At 48.3% G+C, this 25443-nt stretch overlaps 1 protein-coding gene across 11 annotated transcripts in view; it reads right to left on the bottom strand.

Annotated features, from left to right (window-relative positions):
- Window positions 1-25443, bottom strand: part of NDST2 (N-deacetylase and N-sulfotransferase 2) — a 218711-nt gene that overhangs the window by 29130 nt on the left and 164138 nt on the right. For all 11 annotated transcript variants that reach the window (XM_073352885.2, XM_073352875.2, XM_073352877.2 and 8 more), the window contains one exon: window positions 1876-3278. In XM_073352885.2, coding sequence (XP_073208986.1) covers window positions 1876-2868 — 993 coding nt within the window. In that variant the 5' untranslated portion in view covers window positions 2869-3278. The remainder of the gene's footprint in view (window positions 1-1875; window positions 3279-25443) is intronic.

Here is a 25443-nt window from a genome sequence, read left to right on the forward strand (position 1 = left end):
TGCAGCAGTTTTATTGGTTGGTGCCCCAGGTGCCAGCCTTCGGGGCTGAGAGAGGACTACAGGCCTCTCTGCATATGATGCTCTCAACAGAGGCTGCTCAGATCAAGATGGAGCACTGCATTTTGGGACCCCCATGGACTCCATCACTATACTAAAGATGAGAAAGAGTAGACTGCTGCAGTCATTCTCATCTTTAACCTACAAGTGCTATTTCTGAAGGAATTATGTGCCATGCGCCTGCGCAGAATTCATGTCCCTCGCAGATTTCTTTGCTTCCCTGCAGAAAAATGACTTTCTGACAGGGAAGCAAAGGGAAGCTCCAAGAGCGGTCACGCACCCCTCCCTAGTAGTGCAGATAGATCATTTCAGGCACCATGCGCCTGCGCAGAATTCATGTCCCTCGCAGATTTCTTTGCTTCCCTGCAGAAAAATGACTTTCTGACAGGGAAGCAAAGGGAAGCTCCAAGAGCGGTCACGCACCCCTCCCTAGTAGTGCAGATAGATCATTTCAGGCACCCGGAGCAGCTGGTGGAGAGGTAGATCACCGCGGGGCTAGGGACACCCCAGCCGGTGGCTCCTACCCTGTGCCAGGATCAGCTGCTAGTCTTGGCTGGGCTGGAGGTGGACGAGGATAGGACTTCTTCTTCCTATGCAAAGAGTGGCTAGGACTGTGTCAGACCCACCCCCAGAAACCTCCCCCTGTTGCAGGAAGCTCAGCATCCTCTCCTGCTTCCTGCCTTTATTGCTCCTCAGCCATGGAGGGAGGGATCACTGTAAAAGGAGCTGCTCCCCCATCCGCTCAACCCCTGTGCATCCGGACCTCCCATACCTGGATCCCCCAGCCAAACCTCACCCTGTACACCCAGAACCAACTCCCCCGCCACCAGCCCTCGATACCAAAACCCCATCCCACTGAACCTCAACCCCTGCATCTGGAGCCCCCCCTGCACCAGACCCCCTGCCTCCAGACCCCCATCTCTGCACCCAGACCACCCCCCAACTGAGCTCTCTGCACTCAAACCCCCACCATGATGAGCCCCACCCCCCTGAACCAACCTGAGCCCCCACATCTAGACCCCCACCCCAACAAGCCCCACTCTCCCAGCACCCAAGGCCCCCCACACCCAGACCCCGCACTGAGCCCCACTCATCTTCACCTGGAATCCCCTGCAGAGTCCCATTGCCCCTGCACCTGGAACCCCGCAACAAGCCCTTGTGCATCCGGATCCCCCCACACCTAGACCCCCCACTGAGCTGCCTGCACCCAGATTGCCCCACACAGAATCCTCTCATCCCACACCTGGATGCCCCCCACACTGAGCCCCTCCACACTTGGATCCTGCCTGGTTGAGTCTGCCTGCCCCACACTTGGTGTGCCTGGCAGAGGGGCAGGGCCCCATTGTTTCTGGGGAAGGCCCAGGCCTTGTGCTGTGTCAGAGGTGGGTGCAGCCTCATCACTGAGTCCATGTCCCAGGGGAGGGGAGGGACTGCAGGGTGATCTCCCACCTTCATGCAGCCAGTGGCCTGTTCTCCCACTGCCATGCTGCAGTCTCCGCATTTATTTATTGACAAATAAAACTTGCAGAATTTTAAAATACTGTACACAGAATTTTTAATTTTTGGTGCAGGATTCCCTCAGGAGTAAAGTGCAGCCCATGAGGACTACAGGTCCCAGAATGCAATGCTGCATCTTGATCTGGACAGCGTCTGTTGAAAGCATCACATGCTGGGACATGTAGTCCCCATGGACTGCAGTTCTATGATTGCAGCAATCTTAGGGGCAGCCCTGCGGCTCCTGGCAGATTGCCAATGCAGCCCTTGATTGGGCCCAGGGGCTGTATTTAGGTGCCATTGGGTTATCCCTTCAGGCTTTACCTCCACATCAGACACCTTCATGCGAGTGCCCTCTTTGCCCACGAATATGTCATCGATGTCCACGAGGATGTAGCGGTCAAGCGTGAGACAGAGGCGCTTGCCAGTCAGGTAGGCAATGGCATCCACAAAAACAAGTTTGTGCAGCCAGAAGTTGAGGTTATTGCCGAAGAGGACCCGCTGGATCCCGTCATGCAGACCCAGGTCCTGCATGACAGTGGCATGCAGTGCTTTGTGGGTGGCCAGCTGAGGAATGGACTCTGAAGACTTTGTGCTGGCCAAGAGCACAGGCTCATAGGTGCTGTGGTTTGACTGGAATACAGTCCAGTCATCACCGGGCAGGGGACCCTGCTCCACCTCATTGGCCCGAGTGATGTAGAGCAGGGGGGCACTAGGGTTGATGTGATAGTCCCGGAGCCCTAGGTTAGAGTGTAGGAAGAGGGGGAATCCCTTGAGCTGAGCACTAAGCAGGCTGTTCTCATTGGCTTTGAAGAACCCTATAATCCCCACTCCATACTCCACACAGTATTTGTCCAGCAGCTCCCGGTTCCAAGCATCTAGGTTCACATATTTAAGGACATTCTCATAGATGATAAGAGCATAGCGGCCCCTGTCCTTGTCTGTCAGGGTGGGCATATCCCCCTTGCCAGGGGCAATCTCTGTCCTGTATTTAAACCGGCTGGATTCCAAGATGGCCACAATTTCCTGCCCCAGCTGGGAGTAAATGCTTTCCACAAAGACTAGCACCACAGGTTCAGTGCGCGAGGTGTCAACGGATTTGGTGAGCCTCCAGCTGGCCCGGGGCGGGATCGGGGGCCTGTGCTGGTTGCTGCAGTCGCTGAAGGGCAGGGGCGGTGGCTCCTTGATTTTGGGGCTGTTGGTGACATAGTAGGCCAGGAAGCACATGGAGATCAGGCTGAAGGCAATGAGCAGCAGGATCAATCTGTGGAGCTCCAGCTGTCGCACGTGCCGCACCACTTTCCACAGCTGAATCATGGTGAGGCGGGTGGCCCACCCCCTCCTCAAGCTTTGCACTCAGGTCGCCCTGGAGATCTCCAGCGCCACCGTGGCAGCATCCAGCAGCAGCTCACAAAGAAGAAACAGTGGCTGCAGAGCAAGGGAAAACTAAAGCGAGCAGCTTCTAGACTAGACTCCCAGGGATCTGCCATTTATCTCAAGTAACCATGGTCCTCAATTCCCATCGCTCCTCTGTGTGCTTCCCCCGCCGCCACTCCTCTCTCTCAGCCAAGTCCTAGGGAAGATGAGGTGTTTTTAAACACCTTTGTTTCCAAGCCCAAATCAGTCAGCCATCCTGTGCGCTGAGTGTGGAGCCGGGGAATCCCACCTGGCAGTCTGTTCCTCAGCTAGCCGCTTGCCATTCACATGATGGCACCTTCTAGCTATACCTGCAGTTAAAGAGAGAGACAGACTTTCAATAAGTGTTCATAATATTTAGCAGGCTACAGGGGCTCAAAATGGTGGGATCAGAGGGGCTGGGGTAGCAGGTGGGCATGGAGGCAGGGGAAGGGCAGTCACAGATCAGCCCAAGCTGCTGGTGGTAGGAAATGCACCATCAGTAAAGGAACTCAGGTGAGCTGAAGAATGACTCCGTTGGGCTTTCTAGGAAGGGATCTGCAGGGAATAGAGATGGTGCTATTCCCTCTGCTGGGATTCTCATACACTGTGATAACAGGAGCCTGCAGCATTTGATGTCCCCCACCCCTCCTTGGGCCATCTAGGGTACTGGGCACAAGAGAGGAATCCCCTCCTACCCAAGCCTCCCTCTCACAAGCAGCAGCACGTGGGCCTCACTTCCCCCCTTTTAACCTACTCCTGTCATAATAATGTTGCCCCTCTTCCCTCCCTCCACCCGCCACCCAAATTGCCTGCTACCTTGTGGACTCTAGAGCTACTGCGGTCCCCACTCCCAAGGGAAAGCCTCTCCAATTGCAGCTAGCTCTCTCGCTCCTCCACCCTTGGAATGACACCATCCCAGGTTCCCTGGCTCCTGCTTCGTGAGGCTGCCCTGATTCCAACAGGAGACCCTGCTCCTCCTGAGCTCTCGAACTAATGAGGCCTTCTCGAGTCCCGAGGGACGCTGTTATTTTAACAACAGAGGACACCTACTCCCCACATGCATACCATGAGCTATAGAAAGCAAAGGCAGGGACAGCAGTTTCATTTTTATACGTGAGGAGGATGCCCAGCGGTGATGCCTTTCCCCAGCATAGGAACTCTGGTGCTCAGACGAGTCGGCCAGCTTTCATTTGAACATATATATACTCTGCCAGTGATATGTGCCTGACTGACAACCTTGGAGACTACTGATCTCCGTAACAGGCTCCTTGATTCATCACCAGTGCAAACCTTCCCATGGTACCAATGTGTCTCATATACTGATCTGGGGGCCTTCCCTAGGGCACCTCTAAGGATGAGAAGGGAGTTCAATTAATCTTTGATCTCTGCTGAGACTGCCAACAAGGTCAATTAGTGCCAAGTGACTGGATAGTGATGGGGTGGGAACACCTGCTTACATCTCCCACTTCCCTCTCCATTTCACATAGGCCACTGAAGAGCATCATGCCATCTTTCAGTCCCGCACAGCCCGGGTGCATTTGAGCCAGGTTACAGGTTAAAGCTGTATATCTCATTACTGATCCCCAGCTCTCCTGTCATTTTTATACCAGCAGCCTTGTTTCACCACATGCTGTTATTTTTACAGGAAAAGATCCCCACAAGGACAGACAAGCACCAATCCTTCCCAGATGCAAACACCAGGGAACTTACAAGATCTGCCCTGATTTCAAAATCACTGCTTCTGTGTCTTTCTCCTTGCCAGAAAAACGGTTACCTAATGCAAAGCAGCTTCCCAGGAACTCACAGGATACAATTACATTTGCTGGGGAGTACATGGATCTCACTCACTCTCATGCACACCCACCCCTTCCCAGCCAGGCAGATGCTGAGCAAGCACCAGGGCCCTGTCACAAGGAAGTACCAGATGTCCCACACTGAGTCAGTCACATGTTCACAATAAGCTCTTTCTGAAAGTCACAAATAAACCCGAAACACACAGATGCACAATGCACACACAAACATTCCCTCCTCACCCTATGCAACTGGCAAGGTACATCACAGCTGATTACCAGCAACAAAGAGAAGAGAAATGAGGGGCTGCTGAAGTGGACCATTCAGCACCTTTTCCCTGTCCCTCCCTCTTTTTAGCCTTTTTGCTTTGATTTTTATTATTCTAATGTACTTGTATTTCGCAACAGAAAAAAACTACATCAGGGAAAAGATCAATTCACAGCTGGGGCCAAAAGTCAAACTGTAAAGGTCCCCACCAGGCTAGTTTCTAAACTCTTGGTATTACTTGAGACAGAGATGACAAAGCAAGTGGGTTGATAAAGATATAAATATACAGCACCACCACCTTTTTACCTGCGGGATGGGGTCAGAATGCTCTTTACTAACATTAAAATTCACAGTGCCTCTTGATCTCAGCTCACCAAGGCAGGGACCACTTCTTTGCATGTGTCTGTGCAGTGGCTAACACAGTGAGGTGCCAAACCTGATAGAAGACATACTTTACACATGGGGAAACTGAGGCACAGGAAGGGTGACTTGTTCAAGGTCACAGTGGAAGGGTGAGGACTAAGAGACCCAAGAATCCTGCTTCCCCATCTCCTGCTGTAATCCTAGACAGCCCTCTTCACTGACAGAGCTGGATTCGGACACAGCTGCCCAGCCAGCAGGGAGATGCTGCATTGCCTTCATCACAGACACACTGACTATTTTTGAAAGCCTGGATTCTAGAAAAGTATACTGGGGGAGTGGGGGGGGCTCAGCACCTCTGAAAATCAGGCTCTTAGTGTCTCAAAGTCAGACATCCAAAAACTCAACACTATAACTCACTGGCCCTGATTGAAAAACAATCAAGAAAATGACTTTTCTGCCTCCACTGTGAGCCTTCCCACGCCAACTCTGCAAAGGGGGCCTCAGCACCATCACCCTCTTGTTTGGCACCAGAACTCTGGAGGCACTTTACATTAAATGAGACAGCACTGAAAGGAGCCAGTGTTCAAAAAAGGGAGGACAGTAGCTGGACAGAAAGAGCCAATGTGTTATGTCCTTTCTATAAGGGAAGTTCCTGCTCTACAGTTGGGTCTACCAGGCATTACAACCCACATATCAATGGGCATTAATTGCTATGAGAAACGCCCTTTACTCTGCTTACAGAAATGCACTTCCCAAGCCCACTCAGGTCCTTGGTTACTCAATCCTGCCTGTGAGAAGGGGTTTTAGGACTGAGAAGCCAATTGCACACCACAGAGCTCAACTTTTCCTCATCCCCCCGCCTTGGGCTGCCACGGAACACATGTCATCTCCACATACACGGCACAAGAGTTTCTTCCTGCAAGAATGGCTTTAAGAAGAACGTAAGGAGGTATCTGTAAGCCAAGGAGCCCATGGGCTCCACACAGAGGTTAACAAATAAATGCTGACTGGACAGAATTTGCAACCTAGAGGCCACTAGAAAGGAAAATCCCAGTGTGCCCGAAAATCCCACAGTGCCCGAGGCACTGATCTTTAGGGAAGCCTGACAATGCAACCTCAAAAAACAGCCTGGAAAGCAGCACTAGTTCACTTCCCTGGTTTTATTCACCCATCTATTCACCCTCCCCGTCAGTGCTGAACCATGGCTCTCTACAGCACAGCACTGCACCTTCGGTCTTCTGGTTATACTTCTCAAAAGGAGAACTGGAAGACAACTGGATTGTTCTTTGTAAAGTTGGGGTGAGCTGGGATTTAAGTTACCCTGCTGCACCTGCAGTGCCCAGCTGAGGGGCACGAGGGAGGGATACCCCCTGCACTGGGGACTTCTGAATCATGAGAGTGTTTGGATAACAATGACTCCATTCAATGGTCCAGCAACGCTCCCAAACAAGCCCCCATTTGTTACATGGGTGAGCGCAAAAAAACAAGTTAAAAAGAGGCCTGTATCAAATCGCTGCTCAAGAATCTGTCAGTTCTGATCTCTCTAACAAGGCCTCCCAGCCAGAGGGCATGCCAGCTGGCACACCCCGCACTGAGCTCTTTGGGGACTGTTCAGCTGGTTTAGTTAAGAAAGAAAAAAAAAACATAACAAAAATTACATCAGAAACGGTGAGGGAGGCAACCAGCAGCCACCCCTACCCAAACTGCAAAGCCCAGGCCGATTTCCAGGGGGAGGAATTAAACAGTTCCCTCTTACAGAAAAAGAAATTACCTGTCCTTTCCTGTATAGTGAGTCAAACTCATGAGGATCTAACATTTCAGAAATATCAAGTTCATGGAGAAGTCAGGGTCTGTTCCAGTCTGGGTGTAAGTTTGCCAAGACTGCTTGATCTCAAAAGGTATAGAAGCAGGAGGTCAGAATGTGCAGCTAGGACTAAAAATTACATTAGTCCAAGGTCCCAGACTCACTGTGTTCAGTCCTGCCACAGACGCACTGCTAGATGAATGCGCGAGTGACACTTTTAAGGTTAGCTATCTCGCAAATCTCCAAGGTTAAACCAAATGCTTTGTACCACTTTGAAGCAAAGATTCTCAATTCCACAGCAACACACAGCATTAATGTCAAATTTCAGCTGTTTGTGAAATAAGGAGTACTAAAATCATATTGCAACTGTCGTAGTATAAAAGCAGAATAGGAATCAGAATGATGTGGTTTTAGATCTGCTATGCAGCCATCTGCAAAGGCCTGGAAATTATTTTGTGGGATCAATCCAAAAGCTTTCAAGATCAGTACATGTTCCTAATCCCTGGCTCTGAACCAGTGACCAGAAACAGAGAAGGTCAATCTCCACATTGAGTGCACAGAAACTGAACCCATCTGGGATTCATGGTGTGCCCAGGGACAGGGGAGGTATCAACAATTTGATAACATCAGCAAGAACTCCTGTCATGTATGGGATCCACCTTCTGACTGCACTACAGAAGGCTCACTGCCCAAGGAAACAACTTTTCTGGTGCAACATTCCCTCCCCCAAACCCACCGGTCATTAATCATCATCTAATGGATTTCTAGACCCCACAATGGCAGGCTCCTCTCCTTTGTCAAAGGACTCCAGTTCTATGCTCTCCTCCCTACACTTCCTATGCAAGAAGAGCTGCTCTGGACACCAAAGACATAGCACAAACTGGTTTATACAGTAGTTACAGAAGGAATCTAATTGATTTTCTAGTCCATTCATTCCACCTTAATACACCATCTTCCAGGGAACACCGCATTTCCTTTTTAAGAATAAGCATTTTTTTAAAGTAGAAATTCCAAATTCTTGGTGCCATCAGGATAAAAACAAAACAAAAGTCAACTCCATAGTGGAGCAAAACTGTGAGACACCCCTGCCTCTCCTTTCCTCTACAGCTGGATCAGCACTAGGATCTGGAACTACCTGACAATGGTTACCACCCATGAGACACTCCCTCTCCTGTGGCTGGGCAGTGTCTGGTCACTAGTGTAGACAGGGCTTGTTTAGCTCCAACTGCAGAATGAGCAGTCAGCCATTGAGTAGGCAGGAGGCTGATTACTCTTTGTGTGACAGGTAATGAGCCTGATGTGGTCTCTGTATGCTGTGTGTTCAAACAGCTCATTGTGAGGGTGAGGGGTAGAGCCATAACCGACACTGATTGCCAGCTACAGCCAAAGTCTTGGACAGACAAGGCCCAAAGAATGGAGAGCTCTGGCAGGAGATCAGCTCAAGCAAGAAGAACCAGCAGTTGCTGCTCTGACAGACGCTGAGACAAAATCAAACCAGTTCTGTGATCTGCCTGGGCGAGTCACCCTGAGGAGACAGGCTTCTTCTGGCAGGGATTCAGGGTAAGTGGGAAAGCTGCCAGCTGGCCGACAGGCCCAAAGGCAACATGAGGAGAAGGGCTGGAAGAGGAGATAGCAATTACTTCTCTTCAGACAGGTGTGTAACTTCACACCCCCTGCATTAGCACAGCCTGCATTAACTCCGCCCAGGGCAGAACAGAAGGGAACTGAGCAGTTGCCTAGAGCTCAAAGTCACACTGCCAGATCTCTGAGATGCTCACTAATCTGCAGCAGGGCAGCTCCAAGCTATTTGCCAGGGGTGCGGCTGCACAGGACCCCATGATTTCCGGGGTCTCTGGCTGTCAGCAGCTCCTTCCAGCACACTCTTCTGACCTCCCACTCCCATGACTGGCACCCTGATCAAAGCCACACACTCCTCCTGGCCTCACCCCACTGACACACACTCCAAGGACATCCTCCCAGCTGTCAAAAATCTTCCTGATATGTACCTTCACCCAGGCCAGCTGCCAACCCAGGCCCCACCAACCTGCTACGCTGATTGCCTCTATGGTGTCGCTACACTACAGTTGACCTGACTCATCTTCCTAGGCCCAGGAATTTCAGACTGTTGCATGCACTGATGTGCCGCTGGGGTTGGCTGTCAGCACAAGCTCCTACCTGTGTCGCACGAGCTGGGAGGGGAAGGCAGTCTGTCCCTGTCTGGCATCCCAGATGCACAAATCAGAAAACAAAAGAAACCTTTACAAACAAAAATTAGATACTGCAGCATTCAGCAATTCTGAGTGCTACCTACCCCAGTGAAAGGAATGCAAGGAGGCAGCTTGCCAGCTACACACATTGGCTGGAATGAAAAAGAGAGTGTGTGTATGTCCTGGCAAAGCAAGTGCATGGAAAGGTCAGTGCTCTCAGCAGCTGAAATGATGTAACTGCTCAGTGGCTGACCAAGCCCTGAAGTTAGAAAGAAGCGGGATTTCCCTCACAGCTTAGGAGTCACAGGTATCCAAGTGGAACTTTCAGTTCCTCACCTTATATGTGACAGAGCTCTCACTTCAGGATATTAGACCATTCCAAAGGCTTTATCCCTTTATTCTGGGATTAGCTTCCCTTCTCTCCTCTGCCCTTCCTCACTCTCTCAGATCCCCACACCAACTGCTTGGAGTGGTGGGGAGGAGGAACAATGCACAGGCTCCTTGTTCCCTACACAAAGACAGAGCAGTGAATGATGCTCCCCAGCCCCACCTGAGTGATGAGTCAGGTCCCCCCCAAACCTGGGATATTTCCACACTAAGCACAGGTTCCCCAGTACACTAGTCATCAACCCAAATTCTTTATCATGTAAAATCTTTCCGGTTTGGACATGAGCACAGGAAATAGCTGCCATGCCTTCAGCACTAGATATGGACAAGGATCTAACCTTCATTCCCTAACACGCCTCTCTGCCGCCACTCAGACAGAAGACTGGTGAAGAGGAGAAACAGCTCCCTCTGCAACCAGCCTCTGACAGATAACCTAACCAGGCATGGAGATGCAGCAAGCACCAAATATGGGAGTTCAGCAGACCTGAGGTGTCTCAAGTGGAACACCCTGCTGGAGCATCCAAAATCAGGACCACTTTCAAAAGTTTGGCTCTTAATAGACATGAGACCAGTCCAAATGTCTTACAGCTTTTCCCTTTGCTTTGAGTGTTTCCTCTTAAAATCCCATCTTTAACCACCAAGATCAAGCCTAGTCTGTGTTCAGTCTCTTCTACATCCCTGCTGAGGGGCTGTGCCTTGCACTGACCCTGACAGAGGGACTCCAGGATCTAATATGTCTTTCCCATCTTGAACATCTCGGTGCATACAACAGTAGGAATCAGTTATATCAGAACTGTCACACTGAAATCTCTTGTGAGATAGCAGAGGAAAAAAGCTCCAGCAGAGGGTGAAAACCGCCGGAGAGGCCCCCATGCTTACTTGCCCTTGTGGTTTAAACCTTGCAATTACAAGGGAGCCACAATTTGCTTAGGTATGCAAAAGAACAAGTTGCGTGGCTGCGTACCGAGGCTCCTTCCCGTTTGCCATGGCTGGCTCGTATAAGTAGAAAGCCTCCAGCAGGCAAAGCACACAGTTAAAGGGATGTTTGTCTTACCATTCGGTTCTCGATGGGCAGACCTCCAGCTAAGCACACAGCTCCCCAGTCCCTTTGGGGTAGGAGCACTGTTAAATATAACCTGGACTATTTTCTTTAAAGAAAAAGAAACCACATCCTGAGCCCAAGCAACCCCAGCCACCATTCCACGGGATGCATATGTGCTTTTCAAGGTCTCTCTTCAGGGAAGAAAGGTGGCCACTATGGAAACCCCATCTGTGGAAAGATATTAGGGTTCTATGGCCATTCTCTTCACCACATGGTCAACTCCCCAACAATATCTGCCCCACAGGGGCCTAGATGGCAGGCAGGTGGGGGCCAGCTCAGGGGGATGAATCAGCCCAGGTCTGAGCTACAAGGGGGACCTTGCACCTGGAGGAGAGTCCAAGGCCTAGTTATGAAGGGTATCAGTCTTCAGGCCCAGCTACAGTGGTGTCTGGGACACAAAGGGATCCAGTGTAATTGGTCAAACTTGAAAAGTGGCGTGAAGCTGGCAACATTAGTCATTGCTAAATCAAGCAGCAATTTCAAGCCACAATCCATTTGCTTCTTATGTCCCAAACTCCATTAAATAATGCACTGGGATTTGATACACAAAATGCACATTTGGCAGGTTTCGGGCTACTCTTAACTTTGTGAAGGCATGTTAGCACTGCAGAGATAGAGGGATGCAGTATGACAAGCAGCCTGGGAGAGGATCCCAGCGCCAGGAACAGAAATTCCCTTCACCACCACACACAATAAAGCTGTGAAAGGTGTCTAACACCGTGGCACAACCTATCCCCACTATCTCCTCTGCTCTTCACACATGGTGTCTCCCATGCTACAGAATCCCCTAGGGTGTGAAATCTCCCTGTTACCCTGCAAATTCAGAATCTCGGGGATAAGCGTATGCTGCTGCTACAGCTTTTGCAGACTGGGCCCAATGTGCAGAGCCCAAACTGGGCCACTGGGGGTCCATATAGTCACATCCAGTAGCCAGGGCTAGCTTCAGTATCTCCAGACTCAATAATGTTAAGGGGCTAGGAGAGGAAAGATTTATGATCCTCTTCCAGAGAAGGGGTGAGCTCTCCCAAGAAAGCTTATAACACTGATGTTGCATACTATGTCACTGCTATAGGCTCTGGTGCTGGCTATTGCTTTAAAAGCAGCTGACAAAACATGTCAGGGAGGTGGGGAAATGTAAAGTACCTCCCTTATAGTAAGGTCTGCTTTGGTCTGGTCTCCCTTTAGAGATGGTCTCATCAAAAATGAAAAGGAACAGGATTCTATTTAAGCTTTTCATACCTGTCTAACCAGTTTCTGGGAGGTTACTATTGTTTATTAACTGAAATACACTAGTACCCAGAGGCCCCAGTTGAGATCAGAGTTTCAGTAGCCCGGTTGCAAACAGCTTACACTCTAAATTAAGACAAAATGCAGTAAGTGGGTGTTACAAGGAAGGGAAGGGAAGGGTGAGGATGACCACGGTTATGGTGACAGGAAGGTGAGTTACACAGACTAAGGGCTTGTCTACACTATACAGCTTTTAGCGACAAGGCTGTCTCTACACAGCCTTGTCACTAAAAGTCAGCATGTGTGAACGTTCTCTGTCGGTATTTTGTTGGCACTGTTGTTGAAAAAATACTTCCAAGCCCGAGAGTGGCAGTAGCTTTGTCAGCAGGAGAGCGGTCCTGTCGACAAAGCCACATTCACAATGTCGCTTGCATTGGCAAAACTTTTGTCTTTGGTGGGGGGCTTTTTAAAGTACCCGTGAAAGACAAAAGTTTTGTCGTCAAGGTCGCAGTGTAGACAAGCCCTTAGTCAGGCAAACAATCTGCAGGCGTGAGGGGAGTTTGGGTTATTTAAAGATATAAACAGATGAGAGACAATGCATGTCATCAGTAATCTCTGCTGCCTTGCCTGTATCAGTTAGAGGCATCATTTCAGAAACACTGGGGGTGGGGGTGCGTGCAAAACTGTGTCAGCATATGGAACATTATATGTGATTATACGAGATCCTGCAAAGTCGGCCTGGGGGGGGGGGAAGTAAAGCACATAGACTTATGAAAAGTCAGTGGGGGACAAACCAAAGTTGCGGGGGGACAAATACCTCCTCCTTGCCCCTTAGCAAATGGCATCCCTGGTGTCAGCTGCCTGTTTTTCGCAGGCAGCATGGCAGAAGTAAGTCTTGAGGAAGGATCTGGAGGAGGACAGCATAGCAGCTTGGGGAAGAGGCATGAGAGACAGTGCGAATGCGCCTGCTGGAAGAGCAGGCATATGGGTAATAGAGAGCTGGAAGCTATTGTTAAATTTGTCTTCCTCTGTGTGGGTGGAATTATTTCATCTTTCAAACCATCTGCACTCATAATCATTAAAAAAAAATCACAGCAATGCAGGCAAACACAGTTACTCCCACAGTACAAGGTTTGCCTTGCCATCACATTTACCCCTACTCCCTACGAAAAATCCAATACCCCACTTTTACGAGTGAACTCCCACCACACAGAAAGGTCCTGTGCTTAGACACTACTCAACCAAGGGTAGATAAAAATCATGATTTAAAAACAATAAATAAAAGCACTGGATTTTAAATTTAAATAATGATTTTTATTTAAAATTGATTTTGTAATTACATGTTGCTAGCTCTTCATTTTCTTCACATTTTACAGACTTTAATTGCCCAAGTGGGTGGTCCCCAACCTTTCTTGTGGGAATAGCATATTGCTGAAGACTGTGGCGGGCGCTGGACACCCCATTGCCGAAATGCCGCCAGCGGTTAAGAAGTGATGCAGCTGAAATGCCGCTGAGAAACTGCAACACTTCTCGGTGGCATTTTGGCGGCGGGATGTCCTGTGGGCGCACCAAAATGCCCCGACGGGTGCCATGGCACCCACGGGCACCGCATTGGGGACCCCTGTGCTAGAGAATGGAACCAATCTGTCTCATTCTAGGCTTTGTTTTCTTCAACATGTAAAACACGAGCTGACAACTGCACCCAGCATTTGTATCCTGGTATCCAAGCAGCTAATGCAGCATGATTACACCAGTATAGTGGGTCTCATGCTCTTCCTTGAATGTTTTCAAAGAAGAGATGTGTTTCAGAGTGTAGAGGGTGGGAGTTCATTCCGCACAAATATCTTAACAACAACGGACTCTTATGTTTACATTGTATCTTTCACTTTAAAGGATCCCAAAGCATTTTGTACACTATAAAGAACGGTCATACACAGCAAAATCTCTACACCACCGCTAGGGCCTTGTCTACAATAGAAACAGCAACTGTCACCACCAGAGGAGTAAAGGCATTTGGGTCCATGTGTTTTTACCACTGTGCCGTGAAATCTATGTGAATATACCTGAACCCTGTCTATACTAGCAACCTAGAGGCTGGCAGGTGCTATAATACCAGTACTAATTTTACTCACATATAAATTCCCTTAGGATGAAACATGGCAGCTGTTTAACAGCACACAGACAACAGCACATGAGAGTTTAGTGAAGAACACTGAAATCAAACAAAACTGTTGTCAATATAAAGGGAAGGGTAACCACCTTTCTGTATACAGAACTATAAAATCCCTCCTGGCCAGAGGCAAAACCCTTTCACCTGTAAAGGGTTAAAAAGCTAAGATAACCTCACTGGCACCTGACTAAAATGACAAATGAGGAGACAAGATACTTTCAAAGCTGGGGGGGAAGCGGGGGGACGGACAGACAAAGGGTCTGTGTGATGCTTTTGCCGGGAACAGATCAGGAATGCTCTTCTACTCCTTAAGTTAGTAAGTAATCTAGCTAGAAATGCGTTAGATTTCCTTTTGTTTCATGGCTGGTAAAATAGCTGTGCTGAATGGAATGTATATTCCTGTTTTTGCGTCTTTTTGTAACTCAAGGTTTTGCCTAGAGGGATTCTCTATGTTTTGAATACAGCAGAATATGGACTTGTGGACTTCAGAAAAGCAGACTTTGACTCCCTCAGGAAACTGATGGGCAAGATCCCCTGGGAGAATAACATGAGGGGGAAAGGAGTCCAGGAGAGCTGACTGTATTTTAAAGAATCCTTATTGAGGTTACAGGGACAAACCATCCCGATGTGTAGAAAGAATAGTAAATATGGAAGGCGACCAGCTTGGCTTAACACTGAAATCCTTGCTGATCTTAAGCACAAAAAAGAGGCTTACACGAAGTGGAAGATTGGACAAATGACCAGGGATGAGTATATAAATATTGCTCGGGCATGTAGGAATGAAATCAGGAAGGCTAAATCACACCTGGAGTTGCAGCTAGCAAGGGACGTTAAGAGTAACAAGAAGGGTTTCTTCAGGTGTGTTGGCAATAAGAAGAAAGCCAAGGAAAGTGTGGGCCCCTTACTAAATGAGGGAGGCAACCTAGTGACAGAGGATGTGGAAAAAAGCTAATGTACTCAATGCTTTTTTTGCCTCTGTCTTCACGAACAAGGTCAGCTCCCAGACTACTGCACAGGGCAGCACAGCATGGGGAGGAGGTGGCCAGCCCTCTGTGAAAGAAGAAGTGGTTCGGGACTATTTAGAAAAACTGGATGTGCACAAGTCCATGGGGCCGGATGAATTGCATCTGAGAGTGCTAAAGGAATTGGCGGATGTGATTGCAGAGCCATTGGCCATTATCTCTGAAAACTCATGGCGATCGGGGGAAGTCCAGGAAGTTTGGAAAAAGGCTAATGTAATGCCCATCTTTAAAAAAGGGAAGAAGGATGATCCTGGGAACTACAGGCCGGTCAGCCTTACCTCAGTCCCTGGAAAAATCAAGGAGCATGTCCTCAAGGAATCAATTCTGAAACACTTAGACGAGAGGAAAGTGATCAGGAACAGTCAGCATGGATTCACCAAGGGAAAGTCATGCCTGACTAATCTAATTGCCTTCTATGATGAGGTAACTGGTTCTGTGGATGAAGGGAAAGCAGTGGACATGTTATTCCTCGACTTTAGCAAAGCTTTTGACACGGTCTCCCACAGTATTCTTGTCAGCAAGTTAAAGAAGTATGGGCTGGATGGATGCACTACAAGGTGGGTAGAAAGTTGGCTAGATTTTCGGGCTCAATGGGTAGTGATCAATGGCTCCATGTCTAGTTGGCAGCCAGTATCTAGCGGAGTGCCCCAAGGGTCGGTCCTGGGGCCGGTTTTATTCAATATCTTCATTAATGATCTGGAGGATGGTGTGGATTGCACCCTCAGCAAGTTTGCGGATGACACTAAACTGGGAGGAGCGGTAGATACGCTGGAGGGTAGGGATAGGATACAGAGGGACCTAGACAAATTGGAGGATTGGGCCAAAAGAAATGTGATGAGGTTCAACAAGGAGAAGTGCAGAGTCCTGCACTTAGGACGGAAGAATCCAATGCACTGCTACGGACTAGGGACCGAATGGCTAGGCAGTTCTGCAGAGAAGGACCTAGGGGTGACAGTGAATGAGAAGCTGGATATGAGTCAACAGTGTGCCCTTGTTGCCAAGAAGGCCAATGGCATTTTGGGGTGTATAAGTAGGGGCATTGCCAGCAGATCGAGGGACGTGATCATTCCCCTCTATTCGACATTAGTGAGGCCTCATCTGGAGTAGTGTGTCCAGTTTTGGGCCCCACACTACAAGAAGGATGTGGAGAAATTGGAGAGAGTCCAGCGAAGGGCAACAAAAATGATTAGGGGTCTGGAACACATGACTTATGAGGAGAGGCTGAGGGAACTGGGATTGTTTAGTCTACGGAAGAGAAGAATGAAGGGGGGATTTGATAGCTGCTTTTAACTACCTGAAAGGTGGATCCAAAGAGGATGGATCTAGACTAATCTCAGTGATAGCAGATGACAGGACAAGGAGTAATGGTCTCAAGTTGCAGTGGGGAAGGTTTAGGTTGGATATTAGGAAAAACTTTTTCACTAGGAGGGTGGTGAAACACTGGAATGCGTTACCTAGGGAGGTGGTGGAATCCCCTTCCTTAGAAGTTTTTGAGGTCAGGCTTGACAAAGCCCTGGCTGGGATGATTTAGTTGGGATTGTTCCTGCTCTGGGCAGGGGGTTGGACTAGATGGCCTCCAGAGGTCCCTTCCAACTCTGTTATTCTATGATTCTATGAATCTGATTACCCTGTAAGGTATTTACCATCCTGATTTTACAGAGGAGATTTTTTTTTTTACTTTTTCTTCAATTAAAATTCTTCTTTTAAGAACCTGATTGCTTTTTCATTGTTCTTAAGACCCAAGGGTTTGGGTCGGTGTTCACCTATGCAAATTGGTGAGGATTTTTATCAAGCCTTCCCCATGAAAGGGGGTGTAGGGCTTGGGGGGGATATTTTTGGGGGAAGATGTCTCCAAGTGGGCTCTTTCCCTGTTCTTTGTTTAAAACGCTTGGTGGTGGCAGCATAGGGTTCAAGGACAAGGCAAAGTCTGTACCTTGAGGAAGTTTTTAAACCTAAGCTGGTAAGAATAAGCTTGGGGGGTCTTTCATGCAGGTCCTCACATCTGTACTCTAGAGTTCAGAGTGGGGAAGGAACCTTGACATGGTGGCAGAGCGGTGGGATCATTTTGAGATTTTTTTTTAGATCATTTTGAACCAGAAGCACAGCAGGATTTTAAAAGGGTTTTGTAAAAGGGGACAGCAGCAAGCATAACAAAGGGATCTTCCTTTTATGAGCTGGAGTTTTCTCTACCTAAAGGCAGGGTAGTTAACCTCCTGCAGGGAAATTCACAAGTTTTTCACAGACCTGAAGAGGGTTTTTTTTTCTTTTTTAGCTAAGAGCGGCTAGAGGATTTTTCTGTAGGCTGAGAATAGCTATCACAGAACATAGGTATCAGGTTACAGCACAACTAAATTTTACAAGCCAGTTTTTTTTTTTTTTTTAAACTCTCGGGTGTAAAGTTAGTTAAAAACAGAGAGGCTAAGATGATAGAACCCAAGGCAGAAAAAGCCAAAGACGCTGCCCACAGGAGAGAAATGGAGGCTGCGCACAGGAGAGCTATGGAGGTAAAGGAAAAAGAATGGAAGCATGCAGTGGAGATGGCAAAGGCTCAGCAGAATATACCAACAAACCCTAGCAATCCTTCTCCAGGTACCGCCTCACATCCCAGGAAGTTCCCCACCTACAAGGCAGGTGATGATACCAAGGCCTTCTTAGAAAACTTCAAAAGGGCCTGCCTTGGGTACAGCATCTCTACAGACCAGTATATGGTAGAGCTGAGGCCGCAGTTCAGTGGACCCTTAGCAGAGGTGGCAGCTGAAATGCCTAAGGAACACATGAACAAGTATGAACTGTTTAAAACCAAGGTGAGAGTCAGAATGGGGCTAACACCCGAGCATTCCTGTCGGCAGTTCAGAGCCCTAAGGTGGAAACCAGACGTGTCATTTACCCAACATGCCTAACACATTGTGAAACATTGGGATGCCTGGATATCAGGAGTAAGTGTTAAATCTCCAGAAGAGTTGCCCTTCCTAATGCAACTGGAGCAGTTCTTAGATGGTGTTCCTGAGGAAATAGAAAGATACATCCTAGATGGGAAGCCCACATCTGTAATCGAGGCAAGGGAGATTGGAGCCAAATGGGTGGAGGTGGCAGAAAAGAAAAAAAAACTAGTCACAGTTGGAGGGAGACCAGAAGGGACAACCTCCGACCTCACCCTACTACCGGGGACAGCCCAAGACCCCAACTACACACCAAGGACCACTCCAGAAACCTCATCGTCCTGCCACACCATTCTCCAGCAACCCACCTCGCCCATCAGCTGGACGATGTTTTAAATGTAACGAGCCGGGGCATGTAAAAGCCAACTGCTCCAAGAACCCCAACAGATTACAATTCATTGCACCAGAATCACACCAGAGATCCTCAGGCCCTGATGCCTCCCAGATACCCTTGGAGCAGAGGGAAACAGAGTGTGGGTGGAAAGAAGGTCACCATGTGGAGGGACAACGGAGCGCAAGTGTCGGCTATCTATGCTTCCTTAGTGGACCCCAATTTAATCAACCCAGAGATCCAAGTAACAATTCAACCCTTCAAGTCCAACTCTTTCAATTTGCCTACAGCCAAGTTGCCTATCCAGTACAAGGGCTGGTCAGGAATGTGGACTTTTTCAGTCTATGATGATTATCCCATCCCGATGCTGTTGGGCAGAAGACTTGGCCAATCATGTGAAGCTAGCCAAGAGGGTGGGAATGGTCACCCGCAGCCAGGCTAAGCAAGCTTTCAGGCCTAGCTCTGTTCTTGAAACTTCTACCAGGACCCATTCAGAGGTAATGGAACTGGACAACATGATAACATCTGCAATGGCAGTAGTGGATCCAGTCCCAGAGACCCAGACAGAGCCAGTCCCAGAAGCAGAACCGGCGGAACAACCAGCACCAGAACTATTGCCAGCACTGAATCCAGTACTTACAACTCCAACACCAGAGAGCCCCACCAAACCTGCACTAGCAGCAGCAGATAACCCTACACCAGAGGCTCAGCTGGAGCCTGAACCCCAACGTGGTGCACCAGCAGAAAGCGGTTCACAGTCAACGGGAACAGCCCCATCCCCTACATCACTTCCAGAGGGACCAAGCCCAGATCCACAATCCAATGAGGAACTGATGTCTCCAGCCTCAAGGGAACAGTTCCAGACCGAACAGAAAGCAGATGAAAGCCTCCAAAGAGCTTGGACGGCGGCACGGAGCAACCCACCGCCTCTCAGCTCTTCTAATCGATCCAGAGAATTAAACATTTGTCAGTTTACAGTCCAGGGAGGAGATGACACTGAGTGGCCTGAAGGTGTCTACTACGAAGGTAAAAGTGATGGTGGCATAGAAGAGGTAAACATCTCCGTGACCCCTGGGTGTATGTAGCGACAGTAGATCAAGAAGCTGTGCACTAGCTATGCACCGACGTTTTCAGCCACCCCAGGACTGACTGAACGGGCATACCACTCCATTGACACCCAATTAAAGTCCAACCTTACCGGGTATCTCCTCAAGCTAAAACTGCTATAGAACGGGAGATCCAGGATATGCTACAGATGGGTGTAACCCCTCTGGCAGTGCATGGGCATCTCCAGTGGTTCTAGTTCCCAAACCAGATGGAGAGATACATTTCTGTGTGAACTACCGTAAGATAAATGCTGTAACTCGCCCAGACAACTATCCAATGCCACGCACAGATGAACTATTGGAAAAACTGGGACGGGCCCAGTTCATCTCTACCTGGAACTTAACCAAGGGGTACTGGCAGGTACCACTAGATGAATCCACCAAGGAAAGGTCAGCCTTCACCACACATGTTGGGCTGTATGAATTTAATGTGCTCTCTTTTGGGCTGCGGAATGCAACCGCCACCTTCCAAAGACTTGTAGATGGTCTCCTAGCAGGATTGGGAGACTATGCAGTCGCCTACCTTGACGATGTGGCCATATTTTCAGATTCCTGGGCAGAACACCTGGAACATCTACAAAAAGTCTTGGAGCGCATAAGGGAGGCAGGACTAACTGTTAAGGCTAAGAAGTGTCAAATAGGCCTAAACAGAGTGACTTACCTTGGACACCAGGTGGGTCAAAGAACTATCAACCCCCCTACAGGCCAAAGTGGATGCTATCCAAAAGTGGCCTCTCCCAAAGTCAAAGAAACAGGTCCAATCCTTCTTAGGCTTGGTCGGATATTACAGGCGATTTGTACTGCAATAGAGCCAAATCGCCACCCCACTGACAGAGCTAACCAAAAAGCAACAGCCAAATGCCGTTCAGTGAACCGAAGATTGTCAGAAGGCCTTTAACCAGCTTAAAGCGACACTCATGTCTGACCCTGTGCTAAGGCCCCAGACTTTGACAAACCATTCCTAGTAACCAGAGATGCGTCTGAGCGTGGTGTGGGAGCAGTTTTAATGCAGGAAGGACCGGATAAAGAATTCCATCCTGTAGTGTTTCTCAGCAAGAAGCTGTCTGAGAGGGAAAGCAACTGGTCAGTCAGTGAAAAAGAATGTTATTAATTTATTAATTATTATGATTACTATTTAGTATTATCATAGTTCCTAGGAACCCCAGTCATGGCCAAGGACCCCCTGGTACTCAGTGCTGTACAAACACAGAACAAAAAGACAGTCCCATCCTGAAATTAACTTTTCTTTTTTGAAATTCCCAGTGAATCAAAACACCTGTTATTCATCCTGCTCTAGCATCTGTGTTCAACCAGCATCTTTTGCCAGAAAAGCAGCGTTTGGGGAATGAGAAAGAAGTCAAAAAGAGTGCACACATGCAAAGAAACTGCCTAACTATGGTCTCGCAATGCTCACTGCCAGCCCAATGGTAGTGCATTTCCTATGGCGAGAGAATCAATTAATCACTGAGTGGTATCACAGCCACATTTTATAGATCCCAGGCAAAAACTATGTTGAGTTGGAGTTATGGTTAAATATCAGCTATTTAAAGTAAAATACATATAGGAATGATGTAAATATCCTAAATACAAGTGTTACAAATCCAGGAATTTCAGAGTCAAGGTTAAAACTTAAAAGAAATCCAAACATATTAACAGTATGGAAATGATTTCAGTAACAGCATATACAGACTCTGAAGAAAGTACAGAAATACACTGTTAGGGCACCCAAATAATTTTAACTTTGCTCTACAGTGATGTCAGACAATAACTATATGATTTTGGTTAATGTATCTCAGTGCCTGTAGTCCCAAATTACATTAAACTCAGGTTTAAAGCAAAGAGGATATTTTTTCTTTTTCCCCTCATGGTGTCACTGCACAGGGCAGAATTAAGGCTGTTTGGGTGACCTAACTGTGCATTTCTAAACCTTGCTCGGTGCAGCCAGTGCCCAAGAATTAAACAATTTTTAGCTACAAGAGAAGTTATTCTGTTACTGAGGTTATTCAAGGCAAAAAATGACTTTTAAATTCTCACACAATCACTTTGGCATTCATTCTGGAGAAGACAGGTTGTGTTTTTCATATGTAACGAAGAGACTACGTCCCTGCTTTAAGTGCAAAAGTCAACCTTAACTAAGGAGCTGTGACCAGCATTTTCAAAATCACTCCAAGTGTTCACAGGCTGCACCCCAACTCCACCTTGAGACACCAAGTGGTCCTTCAACACTACTAAGGTGGGACTGGTTGATGCAAGCTGGTGACCTTTATTCAAACAATACACACCCAATCTGCTATATCTGTCGGCACTCAGCCTTGCTGTTGTTGCGCTGCCTCTTGACTGCACTTCACTTCTCTTGTGCCTGCAACTTCCATTCCAGCTTATCCGGAGTGACCATACAACATTTCACTGGCAAATGCATCTCAGCCCCAGCTCTTCACTCAAGCGAGCCTGTCAAGCTCTGAAAGAACCTGTGCATTGCACCTTCAGAATCCTGGCCACAATGGAGAGGGAGAAGGAGGGGGACACAGCCAAACACACAAGTTCAAAGATATACCTCAGTGCCATGACAAGCGTGCACCACAACCAACAAGTGTGGACCATCAGCGTGACAAATATCTCTAATTTCAGCTCTAGGATATCAACCAATGCAGCCCTTCAGTTTCAATCCCCTTGTTTCCTTCTGCTCTGGGGGGCAGCCTTTTATCAGCAGTAACTGATAACTACCTGAACAAAGCCAAGGGGTGTGCGTAAGGGCATTCCAGACAGATGCTGCTCTCACTCATACTACCACCGTAGTTAAGGCGGGGTACCTTTTCTGACACTTTCCGGGTATGTCTACACTACCCGCCGGATCGGCGGGCAGCGATCGATCCATTGCGTCTAGTCTAGACGTGATAAATCAAGCCTCGAGCGCTCTTCTGTTGACGCAGGCAGAGTCACAGGGGCGCAAGCAGAGTCGATGGGGCAGCAGCAGCAGTTGACTCACAGCGGTGAAGAAACCACGGTAAGTCGATCTAAGTACGTTGACTTCAGCCACGTTATTCACGTAGCTGAAGTTGCATAACTTAGATCGATCCCCACCCCTAGTGTAGACCAGGGCTCCCGCACACACCCTGGGGCCTCAATCTTCTCCTGTTCTGCAGACGTTATCAGACAGTAAGTGCTCCTGAGTACAGAAATAATGAATCTTGAGCTGAGAAAGAAGCCAGTAAGAAGGCCAACATCTGGAACTGCGTATAATGAGGAAGGCCCTTTCAGTGCTACTGGCGTCCATGTCTCCTAGAACACTCAGAGGAAGGGATGAGGGAAGAGCAATTGCATAGAAGAGATAGAAGCGGAATGGGATATTTGGGTCTTCACTCCGTGTTTGGTCCCCAGTCCACAAGCACCAGAGGCAAGGTCACAGATTCACTACTCACGTCAGCTCCGATCATGTTTTCACTGGGAGCGAGTGGGGTGAGAATTAGGATTTCTGGTGCTAGTTTCAGTTTTGCTATTGACTGTGTGGTGCCACTTTGCGCAAGACACATGAACTTCCTGTGCTGCAGTTACCCCATCTGTAAAGTGGGGATACAACTACACAGGGGTGCTGTGAAAAATGATGTCTGCATGGCACTCAGATGCAAAGAGCTACATTAATGTGAACTATTATTCTAACACAACTGAGGGCAACTCACACACTTCCCGTACACTGTCTGCTCTGTTGTAAACATTCTGGATTATGAAATTTGAGACAGTTACAAGGTGGAAAATCCCTCAGCAGTTTCCAATTAGGAAAACAATTCTAGCTTTACACACTTGTTTATAACAACCCCACGGATGAGAGAAATTATTTTCCTTCCATTGCACCTAGTTCTTGTACTGCATCCATCATTAGCCGGGGGGAGGGAGAGCTGCAGACACTCATGTGCCACTCTAGTATGGGGCTATGGAGGTTAAACTGCTGGGAATGGCATTTATTTTGGGGTGTGGGGGGTATCTGCTTCAACTGAAACCCCACATATACAAAACTACAAAGGACTTTGCAAAGGCACCAAAAAGCAACAAAGGAAGATGCTATTTTTGGCCTCTTGTCTCTTACAGAAAGATACCCCTTATCTCTTCCATGCATCCCAACTTGAGGAGCCAAAACTAAGCACCAGGCTAATCTCAATCAACCAATTCAAGAGATCTAGACCAATCCTCCAGTAAGAGATCCCATGTCGTGCCTAATCACTTCCCCCTCCCTCTGGAGCCCCCATCAGAGATGCTGTGTATGTAGACCGGAGGGGGATGCTAGCGACCCATGCAAGATGCACTCTCCCTTCCCTCTGGGGTTACATGTGTGGCCACCGCATAAGGAAATTGGTATTTTAATTTTCAATGTAAAAAGGCTTCCTACTCCCCAAAGCTCCCACTGGTACCATTCAGTTGCCATTAAACACCAGGGAATGCCACATAACAACCTTCCCCAAACAGGAACACAAAGCACATAAAGAGGTTAATGTCTTCCTTTTGTCTTCCCCTTCTCCCAGCCCAGTTTGCTGTTTTACAGAGCAGGAACTTTACATCACCCCAACACATGCAGCGGAGTGAAAGGCAAGTGCATCCTTTCTGCTGTGAATGAACCCCAAACCTTACTGCCTTTTGTTTGGGAGAAGGCACGGTGCTGGCTTGAATGTGACTTCTGAAATGGTTAGCAATGAAAACAAATCCCTCGGAGGAATATTTTGCATTAAAGATGGCTTCAGATTCACAATGAAACATTCCAGTATCAGCCGTATTCACACAGAACAATGGTCTCTCTCTGCCAGCCCTGGGCCTGGCTTGCTTGCTCTACAGTGAGTTTGGTACTGCCCTGAGGGAGTATTAGATAATGAAGAGCTCTGATCCCTTCCTTTCACCTCATGCCTGGGCTCATCCTAATGTATGTGAGCAGGCTTGGTTCATAGACTTTGTTCTTATCTCTCCCCCCACCCTGCATGTTTTGCAGATGATTCGCATGAATGAGCAAGAGGAATTGTGGCTCTGGGATCCCTGGCACCCTATCTGGAATCAGCATCAGGGATGCACTCCCCATCCCCCCTCTCCACAGGTACGACAGGATGCCGCACATTCCCGAGCTGGTATAGAACTCTTGGGAACAAGCTTCACAGTCACTCATCTTGCCTGCATGGCAGAAGACACTGCTGGCAGAGAGGAGACAGCCTGTGTGCGCTTTAGCAGACTCTGGAACAATAAGGCACAGGAACCAGCATGCTTAAAGGGGCTGAATGGGACAAGATAACTGTCCCAGTCTGCAGGGGATATTCCATACATACCAGTCTCCCATCTGAGGACAATCGACTTTGCCAGCTTTCAAACAGACCTAAAGTCTTATGGGCACAGGGAGACTCCCTCATGAAACATTGCCAGGGAACAAGCACTCTGCAGCATGACAGCCATTGAAATACCCACCCTATTTTAGTACAGCTGCAGAGGTCACATGCCAGGGGTGCTGGAACAATTTGTATAGCGGGGGTGCTGAGAGCCATTGAACCAAACTGTAAACCCTGGATATAATGGAAACCACTTCAAGTCAAGGGATGCAGTAGGACCCCTAGTTCCATTGCCTATGCTGCACACTGCATTACTTGAAGAAGAGAACTTCCAAGAGGCTCAGGTGGGTGGGGTGGGGTGAGTACCCAATCACATCTACACACCTTGATGCAATATTACCTGACAGAGCATGAAGTCATGTGAACAGACCTCATCTGTGTTTGGAGACACATGGCTGCAAGACCTGAGAAGTGTCTGCCA

The sequence above is a fragment of the Lepidochelys kempii genome, chromosome 7, assembly GCF_965140285.1.
Source record: "Lepidochelys kempii isolate rLepKem1 chromosome 7, rLepKem1.hap1, whole genome shotgun sequence".
NCBI classification, from domain to species: domain Eukaryota; kingdom Metazoa; phylum Chordata; order Testudines; family Cheloniidae; genus Lepidochelys; species Lepidochelys kempii.